The sequence below is a fragment of the Anguilla rostrata genome, chromosome 3 (genome assembly GCF_018555375.3).
Source record: "Anguilla rostrata isolate EN2019 chromosome 3, ASM1855537v3, whole genome shotgun sequence".
In the NCBI taxonomy this organism is placed as follows: Eukaryota; Metazoa; Chordata; class Actinopteri; order Anguilliformes; family Anguillidae; genus Anguilla; species Anguilla rostrata.
Window position 1 is genome coordinate 61,243,140 of NC_057935.1, and position 21,315 is coordinate 61,264,454.

The 21,315-nt window shown below is 44.6% G+C and overlaps 1 protein-coding gene across 2 annotated transcripts in view; it reads left to right on the plus strand.

Annotated features, from left to right (window-relative positions):
• The window catches only part of mrpl11 (mitochondrial ribosomal protein L11), a 33,909-nt gene extending 17,403 nt beyond the window's left edge, over nt 1-16,506 (plus strand). For both annotated transcript variants that reach the window (XM_064329064.1, XM_064329065.1), the window contains exons 3-6: nt 2,285-2,380; nt 12,907-13,000; nt 13,869-14,028; nt 15,147-16,506. In XM_064329064.1, coding sequence (XP_064185134.1) covers nt 2,285-2,380; nt 12,907-13,000; nt 13,869-14,028; nt 15,147-15,252 — 456 coding nt within the window. In that variant the 3' untranslated portion in view covers nt 15,253-16,506. The remainder of the gene's footprint in view (nt 1-2,284; nt 2,381-12,906; nt 13,001-13,868; nt 14,029-15,146) is intronic.
• The last annotated feature ends 4,809 nt before the right edge of the window (nt 16,507-21,315 follow it).

Below are 21,315 nucleotides of genomic sequence, written 5' to 3' on the forward strand. Positions count from 1 at the left end.
GAGGGCGAGGGTTTTCATCCTCATATCAGGCACTAAATCTTGTTAAAAAAATGTACTGAAGCTGAAAGGTCAGTCCATGGAGACACTGATGTGTAGAGCGAGAGGAAGAGGAGAGAGGGGGTCACAAATACATCAGGGGAAATGGCTGAGCTTCATTATTCTTTCGGTTATTTTTTATTGTGCATTTTTAATTGCTTATTTAATCTGGACATGGCTGCATAAATCACAGCCCAAGATTGCAGTGCTAATATTGGATGTCAGGGTCTTTATGGAGCCTTATCTCTATCATTTACGGAATGACAGAACCAATTCAGATTTGCGCACTTTCATTTTGGCTGGGTACAGAGGGGCCAGCTCTGCGTGACCTTTCCTCTGTTGCTGCACCTCCCTCCCCTCTGGCGGTCTCTGCCTGCCCTGTGATGCCCTCTCTTATCTGCCCATCTTCCCCTGTCCGCCCTGCGGTCCCAGCGGCTCCCCCTGGTCCGGGCTGTCTGTCGTTGTCTGTCCTCCGCCTCGTGTGCGTGTCACTCTGCCCCGGCGTCTCCCTGTCCTCCCGCCCGTCTGTGCGTCCGGCTCTTCGGCCCTCTTTCCCAGCCCCTCTCCCCCCCCCCCCTTACCCCGCCGTAGTGGCCCGTTTAGCCGCGCCGCGCCCTCTGTACCCCATTAGCCGATTTCGTTTTTTTTTTTTGCGCTCCCCGGGAGGTGTTGTCCTGGGCTGTATCGCAGCAGGCTTTTACTTCACAGTGCCGTTAGTAAGTAATTCCAAGGGGGCGATTAACTTCAAGGTTTTTTTTTTGTTATTGTTTTTTTTCCTCTCCCTTCTGCGCTCAAGTGAAGTTCCGATTTAAAAGGGGCCTCGTTTGCTTAGCGGTAGCGCCAGTATGGGGCTGTCAGCACTCATCTCAGTTGGGCTACGTGGCCCCTTGGTTTTGAATTGAATGCTGAATGTGCCAGTGCTGACCGCAGCTGCCAGTCCTGCGGGGGGGGTGAAGGGGGGCGGGGGTGCACACATAATTGGCCATAGTGTCACAGAGGGAAGGAGAATTTCGGGGGCAAGCCTCATTTACCACAGTTTTACTTATTTGTTGACGGCGTTGCTGTTTGGCGGATCCGATCCGAGCCAAATGAATCCCGGCGGTGGAAAATTAAACGTACGGTATAACTGGACATAAAAAAAAAGAGTATTTATGTTTTTTTGTTTGTCCAGGTGAATACTAAAGAACCTCTCCGCACTACAAGAGCGCAGGAGCGCTCGGAATTATTTATGGTAAAGATTGCTCGTCACGAGGCGGAAAATGCCCTCGCGTTTCATGGCTTTTCATTAGAATGTTCTCCTTCTCTGCGGGCGAGCTTTCTGGGAAATGGGTCCTTCTGTGCGCCGTGCACCGTGTTTAAAAAATGACTCCGTTCATACTGCGTTTCGCCTGCGGGTAAGGCGCTGGATAAAGGTCAGTGTATTTCATAGTAATTAGACTGTTGATTACTCTGTGCTTCTGCATCCACCTCCATGAAATGTGTTCACGTGCTCCTTGAAGGAGGAAGGAGAAATCACGCCGTTTGGACTTCCTTTTGGACTGTCCGCTTTTGCTCTGGTCCACCGAGCAATGCCGGCGACCTGGAAACGCTTTTATCAAGGGTCTTTCTGGCATTCGGTGTGTACTCATTCTTTAACAAGCGCACATTCACTCAAACTCTCTCTGTCACATACAAACAGACAGACACACACACACATACATATACACATGCACACATGAGCGCGCACACAAACTCATGGATATGCAAGCTTTCTCAGATACTGTACGTCTTTACGCAGTGGCCTGTGCAGAAACCTGTGCGTTCTCCCTGGCATGCAAATGTGCCCACTCATACACACATCCTTGGATGTAAGCGTGTCTTGCCTTTGTGTGATGACCTGATATTTGCATTTCTGCCACTTCTGTTTAATGACGAGTCTTTGTTATTATTTGAGTGGGTCTGTGTTTGCTTACATATGTTCTGTGACAGGTTCTCTGAGCGTCAGTGGAGCGTTGGGTACTTGACACGCACACACACAGACACTCAGATCACACACAGTGCCTACCGTCTGTGACCGCAGTTCCTAATTGGACTTTACTGTAATGTATTGCACTACCTCTTGACAGCACTGACTCTTGTTTTAAGAGGCTAGGACACTGTTTGTCAGCAGAAATTATTGGTTAAATGTCAGTCACATAAGGGTTTGTGAGTCCTAGCTTTGTGTGTGCAGCATTTATAATCTATGCTCTGTGTTTATTTTTCTTTTCAGAGGGGCATTCCGATTGGCCAGTTCTGTAAGGACTTCAATGAGAAAACGAAGGACCTGAAAGAGGGCATCCCTCTTCCCATCAGGATACACGTCAAGGTCCGTTTCCTCTCTCACCTCCTCGTCTTTTTTATTTGAACGATGTTCCTTTCTTTTTCTCCCCCGTCTCGAATTCAATATGCTCCGTGAGCATAGGTTACCATTTTATTCACAGAGCTTTCAAGTACCAGATATGTTGTTATTGATAATAACCCTCATGTTGACCATCTTTTTGTTGGCCTTTCAATTTTTTCTCCCTGTTTATGAATCCAGGGGGCCTTGTTAGCAAAACAATAGCCATTTGCCAGAGCAGTTCTAAATGAGGTCATGTGTCACATGGGCATGGGAGTGTGGGACGCAAAATGATTTAGAACAGTGTAGAAAAACAACGACTATCGCTGTCTCGCACCTGCTACTTTTTATTTATTTATTATTTTTTGTACTCTTTTTTTCCACGTCGCCCCTCTGCTGGTGCTTTGAAAGATTGTTTTATTGCATTGGTGTCCTTTCCCCTTGCTCTGTGAAAAATGAGACATCACAGTCTGCAACATAAATGAAATCAATGGTAGATAACTACAGATAAATGAAAAACAATAGAAGTTTCTTGCATCCTCATAAAATCACAAGGCAAAGCATACGTTAGACATATTAAGAATGGTAGGGAGGACTTCAACGTGTGTGTATTAGCCAGTGTTAATGGGAATGATGCAACTTAAATGATTTGATGATGATGGAAGTGTGCAGAATTTGAAGGTGTATCAACTGACAGAGAAAGTCATGCATCTTGGTGTTTTCACCATACACAATATGGCCACCATGGTCTGTGAAGCACTAGTCAGGTCACCTATGTGTTCTAACAAATTCATCTCTGCAAGATTTAAAGATCACTAGTATGAGAGTATGTTCTCTGTATACGGTGTACACAAGATGATGTACTGGCTGCTTAACCTCTGAAATTAAACTGGCTAAGGTAAATTTATATATCTGTGGCTGTGAAAGTGTGCCGAATTTGAGCGAAATCATGTAATTTTAGACTGTTGCTGCAGAATCAATGAATACATTTTATGGCAACAAAATAAAATGGTCACTTTTCTGGTGATAACAATGGAACAGTAATTGCAAAACAATCTAAACTATTTTAGAAATAATTTGTACAAATTATTAAAGGATTTTTAATCATATAGTTCTTTATATTCTAAGTTTTATTGATTCCAAAAATTATTATTTGCCATATAATTGTGACATCATGGATTTAGATACCTCTCAGAATTAAAGAGATTGAGGTGAAGGATTTTATGGAATTTTTCAGGCAATTGAGTTTCTCGAGAAAGGGAAGTAAATTGAAGAAATGCTGTGGGAATTTTCTGTTGTCTGTTTGAAATGAGGGGATTGCAGTCAATTGGAACTAACTAGAAAATTGCTTGACAGTTTAGTCATTCGGGAGATCCTTTTAGCCAAAGTGTCTCACAAAAGTGCATTTCACATGGTAACCGAACATCACACGAGCCTGGAGATGCCTGTAGTCCCAATCACCTAAGTGCCACTGTCAAGGTGCATGCCTTAGGACATACACAACAAAGGGAGAGAAGGCTAGATTCCTTTTCTTGTAATTAAATAGAAACATCGAGGTGTCTGAAAAGGTGAATTCTGTAACACTTGCGGGAAACAGCCAGTGAATCTGTCTCCCTGATTGATTTGGGGGAGCTTGTTCCACCATCGGGGGGACAAGGGCAAGGAAGAGCCGGGGTCGGGGGGGAGCGGCTGCCAGGTGCTGGGATAGATGGGACAGCCAGCTGGCGGGAGGAGGCTACTGAGCAGAGCGGTCTGCTTTGGAGTGTGCGGTGTAATCACTGGCTGCAGTTAGGACAGGCCAGTGCCTTTCACAGGTCCGCACGCCACTGCAAGCGATTTCAGCTGAATGCCGGCAGCCGCCAGGAGCCAGCGAAGAGTGCTCAACAGTGGAAAGGCAAGTGCGAATTAGGCTCGTTGAAGACCAGACGGGCAGCAGAATTCAGAAATTTCAATAGTAGTAGTAGTAGTAGTAGTAAATGTAATTTATATAGTGCCTTTCCCGTTAAAAAGAAAAAAAAAAGAAAAAATGGAAATGGAAAGACAAGAGATATATAGGACAATAATACAGAAGGGGGTTCAGAATAAAATACAAAACAAACAAACAAAAGACATACGAGTCAAGGCACTAGTGGAGCTACGGGTAACTTATACTGAAGAGGTGGGTCTTGAGTAGAAATTTTTGATCAGTTGCAGTGACCTGGTACTGAATTTGTGGAATTGATCCAATGGGCTATAGACTCCAAACTTCAACATACATGGTCTTTCAATGTCTTCTCTGGTAAATTGCAATGCCATGCATTCCCCATGAATATTAATTTACACAAAATTGACCAGAATGTACATTTATTTTAAAAATGTGTATGTTTCAAACAAATTTGTGTAATTTGATGTTAAATGATGTATCATCAGAACTACATCATGACTCTCATTTTCTTTTTTCTAAAAAAGAAAGTACTTACAATGGACATTAGGTTTTTGGGGGAGCACTAGGAAATGAAGGTGATGTGCCTTTTAGGAAAAGGTTTGTTTTATTTGCTTATGGTATTCTTATATTTTTGAACACCACAAGTCTTGAAGCCGTGTTTTTCCAGTACAGGCGCAGCTAACTGCTCTGTTTGCCAAGCTTGCATACTGTTGCACCTCCCGAAGAGTCTCATCACTGAACTTTTATGAGCCAGGACGAATAAGGAAGATATTACAGCTTGCTCCATAAAACAAACGTTTACTGTCCAGGTTGCCCGAAGATGGAAGCGCTGCCTGTGCTGATGGCGCTCGTTCCACCCTGCTTCTCCCATTTAGCTACGGGAAGCTTTTTCCTCGACCGCAGTGATCGATTTCTAGCTTCACATTGGACTGAAGTAAATTTGCACAGGTAGTTGACTGGCCAGCTGACCACACTGGATCATTTGTTTTTCCCAGAATGCTTTTGGATGCAGTATGCTGCCAGCTACATGGGAGAAGGTCTTTGGTTTTGCTGTTACCTCACTTGTTTTTGATTGTTGCGAATGAGGGTTTTGTGAGTTTCCTTGCCAGGATGGTGTATTAAGCACACCTCACCTGTGCAGGTTTCATGAAGCACTTAACCATGCCAGCTGGTACAGGCATGAAAGTACAGCCAGATGCCCTTCTTTGAGGCCAGGACGGCTGTGCTATGCAAATTATTCAACAGTTTCCCACTTGCTCTTGGTTAATTTATAGTGGGGTGGGATGATTTGCATGTTCAGGACAAAACTGATGGGACTAATATTAAGTGGTCTGGCTAATGATACATATTTCAGAGGAATCCAAACATAAAAATGTTTACTTGAAACAGTGCCACCATTGATAAAGGGATCTGCCAAGAAAATAATGCAATGCGATTGATGCTAAATATTATTCCATGAACGACAGGCAGAATATGCTTGAATCTGTATTGTGGAAGTTTTTTCGCAGTTGCTAAATGTCTTTGTTTACAGTAATTAACACTTATTATGAATACTGAGGATGAAAGGTTAAAAGCCGTGATGCAGGGGTGTTATTGTTATTAACGATTAGCATGTGGAAGAGATTAGAGGGAAATTAGCTATACATACCGCTTGTGAATTTTATTCCGTTCTGAGCAGGTAAACAAATGTTTGTAAAGTTTCATTAACCAGCGCAAGTCCCTAATGCTTAAAGGTAGACCTAGACTTCTCATTATCAGGGATGCCTTGTTATAGTCATTTGAAGGCTTTAAAAAAAGCTAGACCTCCACTTTTAAAGACCGCACGATATCCCAAAACATTGTCATTTGTTATTCTTCATCCAGTCAGCCATGTTCCACAGATGTCACAAAATGGCCACATCTTGTCATGTTAGCTTCCCTTTGTGTTTGCAGTAGTCAGTAACCATGCAGAATCTCATTGTTCCACAAGGCCTGCAGAACGTAAAAATGTAGAAAGGAATTTGGAGAGACCAGACTATGTATCATCTTCATGAGTAGTGTTTTTCTAGTTTTCACTTGTACTTTACTACAGCTATGTGTTCACATATTATGCTACTTTTTTTATTTGTATTTTTACTTTTTTTTTTTAGGAATGCCTGCCATGGTAGTCGCGTCCCACTGGCAGTGTTGAAAAGGGCATTACATTTTGGGAATTTCTCCCTCTGTGGTCCTGTCCTACTGAGAATCTGTCCTTCCGAGGTCTCGAAATGGGCTTCTGGTTTTGAATGGCCAGTCATGCCTGGAATTTTATCAAACTAGTCATTCAACGGTGAGATCCCACAGGCCGAGCCTGTAGCCAGCTTTCAGTTTAATCTGATCTCTCTTCTTTTCTTTTTTTTTTGTTGGATTTTAATGAAACTTTGCATACAAATGAGAAACTGGGACTTCAGATACAAAGCGCTTAATGACCTGTGCATAAGGTGAACATTTAATAGAGCTAAAGACCCATGCACCTGTATAATAAACAGAACACAGAATTAAGCAGCACTAGATTAATTAAACTTTACACAGTAATCCCTTTCCCCCAGGATCCCGTCCTGGTCAGACTGAAAGGTTAAATGGTCAGGGTGAACTTCTGATACACCCAATGAGAGGTTTCTTGCTGTGCATTTTGCAATTCTCCTGCAGCAAATATCCTTTCTTTTTTCCATTGCATAATCTTTTGTGGTTAGGGCCTCATTCAGTACACAAAAGATGACCGTCCACTATAAAATTTACATGTATTGAAAGAACCTTGAATCGGTCCCTGGACTAAAGTTATAAATTTTATAAATCTTTATAAATCCTTTGTGAATCAGCCAGCACTTCGGATTGTCCTTGATCAAAGGCTCAGTGTTTATACGATGTCCTCGTCCACTGTGGCTAAATGAGTTTTCCCCACATATGTTTGCTTTATTAACACACCGTTGTGTTTGGTGTGGCAGAAATGCTTTGTAATTACCTAGCAACGGTTTAACAAAGGTTTAAAGCTCGGATTTGCATGGATAGATGTCCTTCGCACAGCTGCCAGATTGCTTTAATTAGATATTGATTCAATGCTTGATTGCTGATTACTGTCTTTTCATATAGGTTTTTTTTTAATCGTATTTGCTGCCTTATATTGTATATTTCCTGTCTGTGGGGCATCGTGATTTATCTTGTATCTTTGGTTATGAGGCCTTTTTGCCTTGGCAGTTTCCAACTCCCTCCTTGCCTCCTTCTCCCCTTTGTATTACTATTTATTTTGATTTGTTTGCTTGGCAGAAGCAGTTATCCTGAGGAATTTACAGTGCTTACAGTTTTGCTTCTGGCACATTCTGTCACTCATTTTTACTGGGGCAACTGAGGCAGCGTGCCGTTCTCAAGGGTACACATCACCTCATTTTCTCTTTCTTTCTCACTCTCTCTCTCTCGCTTTCTCTCTGTGTATGTATATACATATGGAAATATAAAAGACATTTTATTTATTTAACTCTGTGCTCCAATTTTAGATTAGCAATCAGAGCATTTGCATGCAGTTAAAGCTTTTATTAAAGGGTGTTTTTATACATTTTGGTTTCACCGTGTAGAAATAGCAGAAATTTCTATGCATAGTTCCTTATTTCAGGGCACCATAATATTTGGGACATATTCATGTTAACATAACGTGGCATGATGACGAGAACATGCCATTCAACAGTGCTCATTTTACTACGCCACCTAGTGCGCGGTTTACCTACAAACTAGATAGTATCTTGCACCGTATCAAGCCTGGTCTTGAAAACCCCCAGAGTTTCTGCCTCTACTAGATGACCTGACAAGCTATTTCACAGAGTGTCTACTGTGTGTCTACTTTCCCTGTGTGAAAAAATACTTTGGAATGTCTGTGCGGGATTTGCCTTTTGCTCATTTCCATTTATGCCCCTTCATTCAGCTAACAGAACTCAACCTGAAGAACCTCTTGTATTTCACTTTGTTAATCCCTTTTATGAATTTAAAAGCCTCAATCAAAGTGCCCCTCAGTCGCCCTTTTACTAAGCTTGAAAAGAGTATGCATCTTACTGGAAGTCTTTCCTCATAACTTTTATCTTTCTTACCAGGAACCAATTTGGGGTACTCTTCCTTGAACCTTTTCCAGAGCCTCTATATCTTTCTTGTAGTGCCATCCCCAGAACTGCACACAATACTCCAAGTATGGTCTGACAGTGGTATTGTATAAGATAAGTGTAACGTCCTTGGATTTATACTTTTTAAGACTTTTGGCCATATATCGCAGCATCCTGTTGGCCTTTTTACTACTACAGCACAGTGCCTAGAAGCTGAAAGGCTTTGATCAACTATTACTCCCAAGTCTTTTTCAAATTGAGCACATTCCAATTTTGTTCCTACCATAAAGTAGTTCTGCCTTATGTTTTTATTTCCCTTTTGTTGAACTTCACATTTAGCTATATTGAATTTCATTTGCCAAGTTCCTACCCTCTTCTGGATTCTGTTTAAATCTTCTTGGATTACTTTAGTAGATTCAAAAATTTTAGCTGAACTTCCCAGTATAGTATCATCTGCAAATTGAAGTAATGTACTTTCAATGTACCTATGAAGGTCATTTATATAAATGAGGAAGAACAGTGGTCCCAGCACTGATCCTTGTGGGACTCCACATTACACAGTTCCCTGCTCAAATAATATCCCATCTACTACTACTACCACTACTCTTTGTGGTCTACCCTGTAGCCAGTTTCGAACCCACAGTGTAATAGCTCCGATTTCACCCGTTTGCATGTATGTAGGCCTATGTACAAATAGGTGACAAATTAAAGGAAAAACCTGAATAAATTAGTGGAGAAACATTATGAATGCAGATTCTTCCATACATGTGTACTGCATGATATAGTTAAGCAATTAACATCCTATAATTCTCTGTGGCATGTATAGAAAGGCTGAGCAGGCCCAGGTGACCTCGATTTTGTATTAAGATTGCAAGAGGCAAAGATCTAAGCGACTTGAGAGGGTTCATTATTGGGGCACAGATGGCAGGAGCTTCAGTCACGAAGACTACTCAGATGGCTGTGTTTCAATAGGGAGAGTGACTAAAGTGACATCTGCATTTAGATCTATGGAAAAGACATCAGCAAATGGGGTCGGAAAAGCGAGGTTGAGAGCGCACATTCGTGACCGTGATGCTTTTCAGTGCGAAATGTGAGGAAAAACAGAAGAGCAACTCGCATCATAGCGAAAACTCGTTTCATACACAGCCGCCTCATTCGTGGTGGCGAATGAATTGTGCTTGTACAGGGGAGCGACAGCGCATTCAGGCAGTTGGCGTGGAAAGTACGGAGGCGAAGGAAAGAATTAATATGCGTATTAGCCTAAGTGTTGTTCTGTCAGAAAGGATCGGATTCAGATCGGGTGTGTCCTAGCCGATGCCCGATCTGCACACTATGGTGGTATCTGGAGCTGTTCTGGCTGTGTACTCCTCCAGGACATTGGATTTGAAAGGAAAGTGCATATGATGTTTAAGTGCAGGCTATCAGCTTTAATTTCACAGGGTTTTCACATCCACATTTCACATTTCACATTGGATGTTCCATGTAGGAATTACAGCCCTTTTTGTGTTTAGTCCTCCCTTTTTAAGGAACTATGTATAAAATACGCACACTAAGTGGTGTATACACACACGCGCACACACACACACACACACGCACACACGCACACACACACACACACTCAGTGGCCACTTTATTAGGTACACCCATAGGGCCTGAATTGAACTTTTCTTTCTCCTCCAGGAGATGAAAATGTCTACCTGCCACTCAGAATTTTTACCTGCCCCTTCGGAAAACCGTGTGGAAAATTTTAGTATTGCAAACACAGACCCTTATAACATCAGGGACTTTGCTTGCTCTTGTCAGGCGCCAGCTCCCAGCACACAGTGCAAAAATATGCCCGTGCTGTGCCAAAGAGCATAACCGAAGCAGTCACGTCCGTTCTGCTTTTTCGAAAACTCAATTTTTCACCGAAGTGCCGTTTTTTTTCTTACCGTGTCCCAGCATCCCCAGTTTTTCGCTCTCTTTCTGTAGGCCGAATTCCAAGAAAATGTCACCACGTGTTGTTGGGGTTCCGCACGCTAGCCTTCCAACTAGAGCAAGCCGCACTCAGTGAGGAGAGTGCGGCGGGAACTTTCGGGTACGTTTTTTGATTGACACTTTTGATAATTGGCCAATGGCAACGCCAGAGAGAGTTGCGAAGTGTTGGCTGTCTATCAAAGTGGCTTAGCACCTATGTCCGATGTCATTCTCTTTAGGTCACGTGTGCCATTCAAATGTGCAGCCATATTCAATCATGTCAATTCAACGTGTTTTGTGAAAAAACATCAATTAAAATAATTCAAAATTCCTTCCACCACGGCGGATGACCTGACAATTTTACCTGCCGCCGTCAGAAATTTAGCCACATTTGGCAGGTGGATGTTGCTAATTCGGACTCTGTACCTATAGAGTACCTATATACACCTATCTTGGCCCTTTCGCCTCCAGAACAAGCTGAATTCTTTGTGACCCCATCATCTGCCTGTCACTGCAGAAAATGAGATTCGTCTGGACCAAGCCAGTTTTTCCAAACATCGGTCGTTAGGTTTGGTGGTCACACGCCCACCGTAGCCTCATCCTCCTGTTTTTAGCTGGCAGGATTGGAACCTGGCATGGTGTTCTGCTCCTGTAGCCCATCTGCTTTGGTGTGTCGAGCGCACAGAGATGCCCTTCTGCGCACCCCTGTTGTAAACAGCCGTTTCTTTAAGCGTTTGCCGCCTTTCCGTTATCTTGAACGAGTCAGCCCGTTCTCCTCTGACCTCTGCCATTAGCAAAGTGTTCTCGCCCGCGGAACTGCCACTCGCTGGATGCTTTTCGTTTATCGCGCCGTTCTCTGTGAACTGTCGCGGCTGCAGCGTCCGAACATCCCAGGAGGACAGCGGTTTTTGAGAAGTTGGAAGCACTGTGTCCTGCACCAACAGTCATACCCCAGTCAAATTTGCTTTGATCATGCGGCTTGCCAGTTCTAATGTTTGGTCGAACAACAGCTTAACCTCTTCACCATGTCTGCGTGTTTTATGTATTGAGTTTCAGCCACATGATTCACTGTTTGGAGGAGCAGGCTATTTGGTGTGCCTAATGAAATGGCCACTGAGAGAGAGAGAATGTGTGTGTGTGTGCGTATTTTTTTTCACCCATCCCATGCTAAAATTAGTGACTGTTTCTTTCACTGTTTTGAACATCTTAATCCGCTAATGCAGACAGACAGATTTGCTGTTGCATTTTAGACGGCTTAAATCAATTCTATAATGGTGAGAAGAGATTGTGGCAATGTAAAAAAAGAAAAACAATGAAACATAACCTCATTATCATCACAAAAGAACAGTTTGCCGGCCTGTGAAAGATTTATGACAGAAATAAAGGAACACACAGTAACTGTATTGTGTGGGCAGGTTCTACAGTGGCAGCCTGCTAATGCATAACAGGAACAAAACGCTGAAAAGCTGTTAGCACCCCCCACCCCGCCCCCACCCCGCCCCAGCCCAAAGCTTTTTGGATGGGATGCTGCCTGGTAATGTCCAGAGCACTCCTCTGAGAGGGTCTGCACTCTGAACAGCGATGCTCACAGACCTCGCCTCGGACCCGGCGAACCCCGTCGTCGTGGCGCCGGCAGACACGCCCTCCTGGTCCTCGATGCTCTCGGCAGGCGTCTTCTTCCCGCTGCCCCACTTTCCCGAAATCTGCCCGGAATGAGGCGGAGAGGTTATGCATGGTGTGAAAACCGTGGCCTTGCAGGAATTGGCCTGAACCTCAGGTTTGGATTGGGTAAAGGAACCGTTACCTAAGAGGAATTGCTGCGGTGTGTTCCGTCACCCTTCGTGTGTGATTGCGCACGGTGGCGTGGCAACTGCGCTCAAGATGGCCTCACATGTTGCACGTTTTCTGAAAGAATTTCTTCAATTAATTGCAGTCAATTGTCACCTGGTGTGATTTTGTTCCCAGCCCTGGTCCTGGCGTACCCCAGTCTCCATTTATGCTATAAAGAGCTATAAATTGATTGTAATTAGACATTTGTAATGTCTAACGATGGTAGGTTTGCCTTCTTCGTGCACATTATGAAACAGATAATTGTTCTGCAGCAAATGAATATTACATATTAATTTAATTACGGATCGGTGCTCAGACTACTGATGTTTTCATTCTCTGCCGTGTGTTACGGTAACTGATTCCTTTTAAGAGATTCCATTTTTATTAGTTGACACATCTACAACTGAAGCCGGCGATGTCCTAATTGCTGAAACCGTTGACGCTTGGTCATTGCAGCTAAACCATTTGTGGGGGAAAAAGTGTTCATAGATAGAGCAGATGGTAATGAGCCGGATATGCATTGTGCTAAAATCTCGTTTCAGTACAAAGCTTTCGACGTCCATAAATAATATTGTCTGGAACTATAAGCAGCACACACACACACACAGGTACTCCAGGAGCAGACTTAGCCCCCCCCCTCTCGCTTTATGAAATGGCCTAATAAATTTTTTTTTTTTTAAATTTCCCCTCTTTCCTCTCAGCCCGATAGGACGTACGACTTGAAGATCAATCAGCCAACCGTGTCTTACTTCCTGAAAGCGGCTGCGGGCATTGAAAGAGGCGCTGGTAAAACAGGTGAGGCTGACAGACGTCTGTTCTCATTCCTCCACCAGACTCAGGGAACTCACTCTGAGTCCACAACACTACAGTCAGGCCCATTGCAGAGTCGGTTTGTATTTCAGATAATGGAGCGACAGAATTTTCCCCTGGGGTTTTTGGGTTAAGATTGGGTTTTTGATCTACGATTTTGCCTCTGATTGACTGATGCTCGGTGAAGCAGGCATAGGCAGGGAAGGAATTACCGGTTTACAAAGGGGAAAAAATCTCTTTCTCTTTTGCCTTTGTGCAAAGGGGATGGGAACTCTTTGTGCTGGTGCATTATATTTTTAAAGCTGGAACTGCGTTGGATTTAAAGTTCGGCCTAAGTAACGAATGAATTCTGGAAGACGTGGGTTGTGTGCTGTGTGATGCACGTGTCAAGATTTGGGGCCTGATTTACTAAGACCCGTAGCACGTGCACGCACAAATCTAACAGCACAGCCAGTGATTGGTGCAAAGCAAATGCCATGACCAATCATTGCACATGTGAAAGGTTTAAGTAAATCAGGCTCTTAGAATCTTTTTTACTCTCTGATTTTAGCTGCCAGTATGAGTGATTTCTCTTCTCTCCTTCTTGATGCACCGTTCAATTAACTGTGCCTTTCCAGTGCTGTGTTTTTATGTGGTAGACCCATTGAATGTGTTCATTTTTAAAAATAATATGAAGTTTGTATCTAACTCTAGATTCTGACGTCTCTCCCCTTTTGATTGTCCACCTTCTCTGTTTTCTCCTTTCATCCCTCCATTTTGTGTTATCTTGCCTTCTCCATTCCCGCCCCTCTCTCTCCTCCTTTCCCTCTGCCGTTCTCCGTTTTTTGTCCCCGCTACCCGCGTCCCCGTCCAGGCCACGAAATCGCCGGCATGGTGTCCGTGAGGGCCGTGTACGAGATCGCCCAAATCAAGGCGGCGGACGAGAGCTTCCGGCTGCAGAACGCCTCCCTGGAGACGGTCGTCAAGTGCATCGTCGGCTCCGCCCGTTCGCTGGGCATCAGGGTCGTTAACGAGTAAGAGACACCCCGGACCCCGCGGCGCTCGCCCACGCACGTCGTCACCGGAAGCCGGTTCGGATCGGGACCACCCTGGGGGGGGGGTTTCAAATTTCTAATCCGCATTTTCTGGAGAAATTGAGTCTTTAGTTTTGCGCGTGAAATTCCGTTCGGGAGGGAACTCGCGTGTTTTAGAACAGGTGCTTATTCAGCATGTTTAAATCCAGAGTCCGGAGCAGGCCATCGGCTCCTAACTCATTATTATGGAAGCCATAATTGAATTGTTATTCATCACCTTAATGTAGGCTTTGTAGTCCGTACTCTATAATGTCATCCTGATATTTTTTATGAAAATGCTGAACGCGCTCGCTTCCAGCCACAGTTACACACCGGCTGTCACTTAAACACACCCCCCCCTTCCCCCCCCCCCCACCCCCGACCCCCCTCCCCGCACACAAACAGTGAGCCTGTCCCACAGCTTGACCCTGTCGGGTACAGAGATGAGCAAAGCCCTTCAGCCCAAAGTAATCATGTGATGCATGTCGCTGTATTTCATCCGCCTGTGTGGAATGAACGGAGGGGAGGCATCACCTCCAAAGATAACGGCCTGGAAACACAAAGGGCTTCTTTCTCATCTTTATCATCAAAAATACTTTATGAAAAACAGCGAGAGCTATTTGTTGACCTTTTCTTTTTTTATTTTTTATTTTTTTGAAGTGTTGACACTTCCACATTTCTTTGACTTACAAGTGTTGGGAGAAATGTGGCTATATGCATCATCATTGTAATTTTATTGTGCCTGGCACACCATTTGATGATTTTTATATTACTTTTCAACATATTTCACTTTGGTTTTTTTTTTATTTAAAAGACGTCATGTTTTTCAAAGGAGGTCATGTTTGGCAGAACTTAGATCCCATAAGAGGTGCTTATGAAAATGAAATAATTGTTTGATTGTGCTGATTCACCTTGCCGTCTGGCCGTGTTGCTGGGAAATAATCTCCCGGCATTTACACTGTTCCTCCAAAACCCCTCCTCTCCCCTTTCTCTCCACCCCCCCCCCCCCCCCTCCATTGTTCTCCCTCCCACTCTTTTTGTCCTTGTCCCTCTGCCCTCTCCCTCTCTCCTTCCTCCAGTCTTTCGGCGGAGGAGTACGGGCAGTTTCTGCAGGAGAGGGAGGCGCGGATTCTGGCTGAGCAAGCCGCCGCCGCCGCCGAGGCAGCCGCCGCCAAGAAGAAGTGAACACGCGAGCGCACACACACACACACACACACACACATGTGCTGCTCACACAGACACACACGCACACACACATGCTGCTCACACACACACACACACACACACACGCACATACGCACACATACGCACACACACACAGACACACACGCGTGCTGCTCACACAGACACACACACACACACACACACACACACACACATGCTGCTCACACACACACGCACATACGTGTGCCGCTCACACAGACACACACACACGCATGCTGCTCACACACACACACACACACACACACACACACGTGTGCTGCTCATGCACCTCCGTGCTGTCACAACGTACCGCATTCGACTTTGGACTCTCTGTCTCACGCATCTGTCCCATTGATTATTAATTTTTCTCATTATTTTCAAATTTGGAGTGGGCAGCTCGATCACTGCAGTCCTCCGGGTGAAGTAAGGAAAGCTGAACGCTCGCACCCGTGTCCTCAGAACTGCGTACAGCCCGCTCTGCAGTCCAGCAGTAGAGCCTGCACACTGTTGGGTTCAGAGCTACACAAGTCATGGAACAGGCACTGGTTAGAGCACAGGTCCTTGTGCGGTTAGGTGGGGACTCCCCTGGTGTATAAAACCCTCCCTCCCTTGGTCAGGCTACACACCATGACACTGCTGGGCACGGTTGGCATTAGCTTGATAAAGGTTTGATTTGGGACTGTGACCAAGGATCTAACATTTTAGCTGGACTTTCCAACTGCGCGCCCTGTTTGTCATGCTCAACTGGAATCGGGTTGGTTTTTACAGATTCGGGTGTTGGTTAAGTTCAAGCTTGCAACAGTGATGGGTCCTTTTCTTTAAATATGGAATTGTTAGCTTGTGAAGGGATTGGTTAAATAATTAATTGTATTATTACAGCGATGGTAAGTACAAGCAAACCATCCAGAAATAAACGCTGCCTTTTTTTCCCCAAAGGGGACCGCCCCATTTCTGTTGGAATCAGTCCAAAAGTTTTGTGCCCCCTGGAGTCAAAACAGTGAAATCTGAAATGAAGGGCTCGTATCTTTCCTGGCTGCTCTTATCAATAATAAGAGTTTTATCTCCTGCTAATGACGAAGTCCAGGTGTCATTCAAAAGGGAGCAGCGTGGTTCATTAGACGGTCCCTAAATGGTGTTTACTTGGCAGAATCTGTGCTCCAGTGATGGGCAATCTGTATGAATTGGCTGTACTGTTGACCCTGGAAAATGAAGAATAAATAAATAATTAAAGGATAATCGAGGACTGTGCCCGTGGAATTTTTTTGCCACAAATCACTCATCTGCTTCTGGTGATTAAATTTTGTTGATATTATAAAATTGATGCCCTCAAAAATTAATTTTGTTTTTCATAATTTGTGTGAACTCCTCTGAAGGTCTAAAATGTCATACATCAAACTTTCGTTACAGGTCTAAAATATCAATAGCCATTTCAGAATATTGTCATTTAGATACGGTTAAGGATCTAAACTGGCCAAAAATGAAGAGTGAAAAGACAAAGTAATATTTCTGGAACCTTTATCTCAAACCAAAAGGAGGAATTCAAAGCTACATATATTTCCAGACCTACAAATTGGATTACTGTGTATTTGCTTACTATTGGAGGAGTTTATGAAGCCCCTAATAGGGGGTGGGGCAACGGTTAGTTGTCAATCACTGATGTGTCTGAATCAATAAAAGATTTTCTTTTTGTTATTTCCCATTGCCATATATATATACATTTTTGAGGGTGTGTAACTAATAATGTATTAACTAACCAATAATGTAATACAATGTTGCTCTCAATACGGTATGTAGTAAAGTTTAATAATGTAATATATCAACCAATAATGTAATAACTTGATAACAAATATTACCAATAGTTAATTTATCTGGTGAGTAAAAAAAAGCAATGTAATAATATTGATCAGTGTCATAATCACAGGGGCATCATGCTACTCTGTACCAGGGAAGGACCTGTGCAGGACATAAACATAAAGGGGACTTTGGACAAGAAGCTTAGAGATCAACAGGCAGGCTTCTGGCAACATGGATCCTGCACAGACCACAGACCACACAGAAACACTGTGCATAATGGTGGAGCAGTCTGTGGAATGTGACTCGTCCCTAAACCCCATCTTCATAGATTTCCAAACGGCTTTTGACAGTCTTGATTGCACTTTATGAGCCCTTATGGCTCATTATGGCATACCACCAAAGCCTGTTGCCATCAGAAGATGTCCCAGAAGTCATCCTGGAGGTTGGTGCATAATGGCAGCCTCACAGATGCTTTTACCCTGGAAACCGGAGTTAGGCAGGGCTGCCTGTAATCCCCCGCCCCCCCCCCCCCCTCTCTTTTTGCTGGTAGTGGATTGGATTGTGAGTCATAGAAGGCCCCAAATTGGGAATACTATGATCACTGGTTCCAATTAGACAATCTGGACTTTGCGGGGGACATGGCACTAGTATCACACACACTCGCAGATACAATACAAGGTATCCCAGCTACCATCTATAAGGCAAGACAAAGATGTGCATCAATGACACCAGCAATGCCTGCATCACGCTAGAAGGAACAGACCTCCTGGGCGAAGTAGGAACCTTCACATATCTTCAGTGTTATCAGGAAGGACAGAGGGGCAGACACGGTCATCCAGACCAGAATAGGAAAAGCAAGGGCAGCCTTATCTGGAACTCCAAGGTGATACTATATCTCAAAACACCAAGCTTTGCATTTTCAGCACCAATGTATAGTTAGTATTCCTCTACAGCCAGAAACATGGAGGACAACAAAAGCAACACGGAACAGACTCCAAACCTTTATTAACAAATGTGGTTTTCGGGCCATCCTGAAGGTCAATTGACCAGACTCTATTAGGAACATAGATCTGTGACGGATAGCAAATCAGGAAAGACAGATGTCCAGGTTATGAGAAGCAAGTGGAGCTGGATGGGTCTCACTCTCTGGAAACCTCAGGTTAATGCAACCGGGGAGTCACTAACATGGAGCCCACCAGGGAAGAGGAGCCATAGAAGGCCCAGGACCAGTTGGACAAGATTTCTTAAATCTTCAGAAATGAAGGAGTAAGGATAACATTGGAAGGAACTGGGGTCAGTAGCCCTGAACCGAGTGAGATGCAGAAGCATTATAGAAGACCTGTGCTGCACTTGGAGAGATAGGATCTAAATGATGAATTGACCGATAATGTAATATCTACATGGCGCATGCAGTGACCCTTAGATTCAGGTTGACTTTTGTTGTTAAATGAATAAAGTGAATGCAGGATTGTTTTGTACAGCACTTGAGCACAGCTGCTCAAAAGTGAAATGAGGTTACCTGCCTCTACCCCTCCTGTGTGTCAAATCGCCTGTAGAAACTTCACTGCTGCCACAGTGCATGAACAAATTTCATCTCTTGATAAAGTGTGTTGGGGAGACAAGGATTGTTTGGCCAATTAGCAAGGGAAGAGTGATAAGGTACACAGCTTTGATCTCTTAATGGTAAATTTGAATACGTTTCTGAAAATTTCTGTAGTGTACTGCATGTTCATTCAGGACTCTATGCTGGGAATAATCAAGGAAGAAATTGGCTCGAGGAAGAAATTAGCTTAATAGTTCCTGCAACTTTTTAAAGAATGGCCATAAATCAGGAAGCAGCTTGAATGAGTCGTATATTTCTGTTTATTTATTTACTTCATTACCTTGCATAGCATTATGATTTAGTGCCTTTTGAGTGTGAGTTCTGATTAAGGGACCCTGTATCCGTCACAGAACGCCCTCTACCGTTGAAGATATTCTGGCCCGGGACAGCTCCTCTGTTTGGCCACAAGAGCGCAGCAGTTCTCGCTACATCACCATGGTTACAGATGATGTGAAATGTCTTCCCTTGTATACTTGAGAATGGTGCCCGGAGTACCCACTTGCGGCTAATACAACCTGACGTCTGAATCGGGTGTAGGTCTACCCCTCCTTTTATTTTCCACTTTACTGTTGTCACCGGGAAACCAACTCGGTCAGTCTCCAAAGCCTTGGAGCATCTGAGTGAATTTCTGTCACAGTGAGCACTTGCAGTTCTTGCTTATAACCACACGGTGGTTTAAAAGACCACAATATGAATTTGAACACAATGTTCTGAAAAGGTGCAGTATTTCATTTTAGTCCCAAGAGGGCAGCATATAATTCTCCACCTGTGTAGCCCTAGCACAAGGGTGAATCTGTTTTGCCGCAAGATGGCAATAATAGCTATTCTAAAAATAGCAAGAAATGCTTTGCTTAATATGAAAAAAAAACATTAAATCTGTCATTTGAATATGGAATGATCATTATATTTAAGTTCAGTTTCTGTAACGTTAATTGTGGCCTTCATCCTGTGTAAGTTTATAAGCGTCCTCAATAGTCTTGTCCGTTCTCCATCCTTCAGTCCCTCTCAGATCTGCCTGTGGGAGAGTAAGAGTACCAGCGTGTGATGGAGGAGGCGAGTGAGAGGGTGGTGAGGCTGGAGGCTAAGTGATGGAGAGAGCGAAAAAGAACAGATGAGATGGCCAGGACACGGCCGAGGTGTGAACGTGCTAATGAGCGGCAGTTGGGGGTTGGGGGGTGAGTGACGTGCAGCAGCAGGAGGGGGTTACAGACATGTTAAGGGGCAGAGCCGGGACAGAGGGACATCTGGGGAAGGGCGAGTGGGAGAGGAGGACGGAAGCAAATGTCCCCAGATCCTCATGTGCGAAGAAAAGAAAAGCACATCTTCCTTTGAACGACCATTCTCCTTTCAGTCCGGTCTATTTATACTTCCAACGCGGAGAGGTCAGAGCCAGCAGAAGGACATGAGAGGGGGAGTGAGGGAAAAGAGGAGTCTTTCAGAAGCACTGGGTCAAAGGAGTCACGGAAGAGAGAGAGGGCAGATATTATTTTCTGATGAGATGTGGGTGGGACTGAAGCTATGTGGATAGGCACCGGATTTATCAGGTAGAGATGTTCAGCCTTGAATCATAGTGTGTGTTTGGATGTGTGAATGCATGACTTAAAAAGGAGACGTTTCATTGAATGGTGGACAGAAAAGGAGTTCTTCTGCACAGCAACACGGCCCTGCTTCTGTCTCTCTCTCCTTGTCTCTGCCTATCTGAGGCAGGGAGTGAGTACGAGGGGGGGGGAGGGGGGGAGCTACGCATTGTACCCTCCAGCAGGAAAGCCCATATATGGAGTGTGACAGCATTGGCGTGTGCTGTCGGAATAGCAGGTACGCTGAGAGAGTGTGGGCTGCGGAAGGAGGGGAGGGGTGCAGGGAGGCAGGAGGAGGTGACGTGTGCATCTGTGTGTGTGTCGCACTGCATTCTACGTTGTGTGTGTTGCCACTGCTATTGTTGTACGTATTTGTGTGTGTATTTGTGTGTGTGTCTGCTGTTTGACATGTATGTGTGTGTTTGCGCCTGCTATTCTATGTGTGTGTGCGCCTGCTATTCGATGTGTGTGGGTGCGTGTGTGTGTCTGCTATTTGACGTGTGTGTGTGTCTGCTATTCAACGTGTGTGTGTGTGTGTGCCTGCTATCCAACGTGTGTGTGTGTGTGTGTGCCTGCTATCCAACGTGTGTGTGTGTGTGTGTGCCTGCTATTCAACGTGTGTGTGTGTGTGTGTGTGTGTGTGTGCCTGCTATTCACGTGTTGTGTGTGTGTGTGTGTGTGTGTGTGTGTGTGCCTGCTATTCAATGTGTGTGTGTGTGTGTGTGTGTGCCTGCTATTCAACGTGTGTGAGCCCGCGGGCGTGTGTGTGCGTTTGTGCGCCCGCCTGCTTGAGCCTATAAGTGGGAATCTGATTGTGTCCATGTGAGTGCCTCTGTGTGGAGTGTGTGCGTCAGTGTGAGTCAGACACTGTCTCATCGTGTGCCTGCGTCAGCGCCGGGGACTGACACCAGCCAGGGAGACGGAAGGAGCCGCCGAGGAGCTGGGGATGAGAGGACGGGCGAAAGAATCGGAGGAAGCTTGTGGGGGAGACGGGTAGAGAGAAGCAGGAAAAGAGGCCGATGGCAGGGGTGGTAGTGGAAACATTTCAGATTAAAAGGGACGCAGCAGACA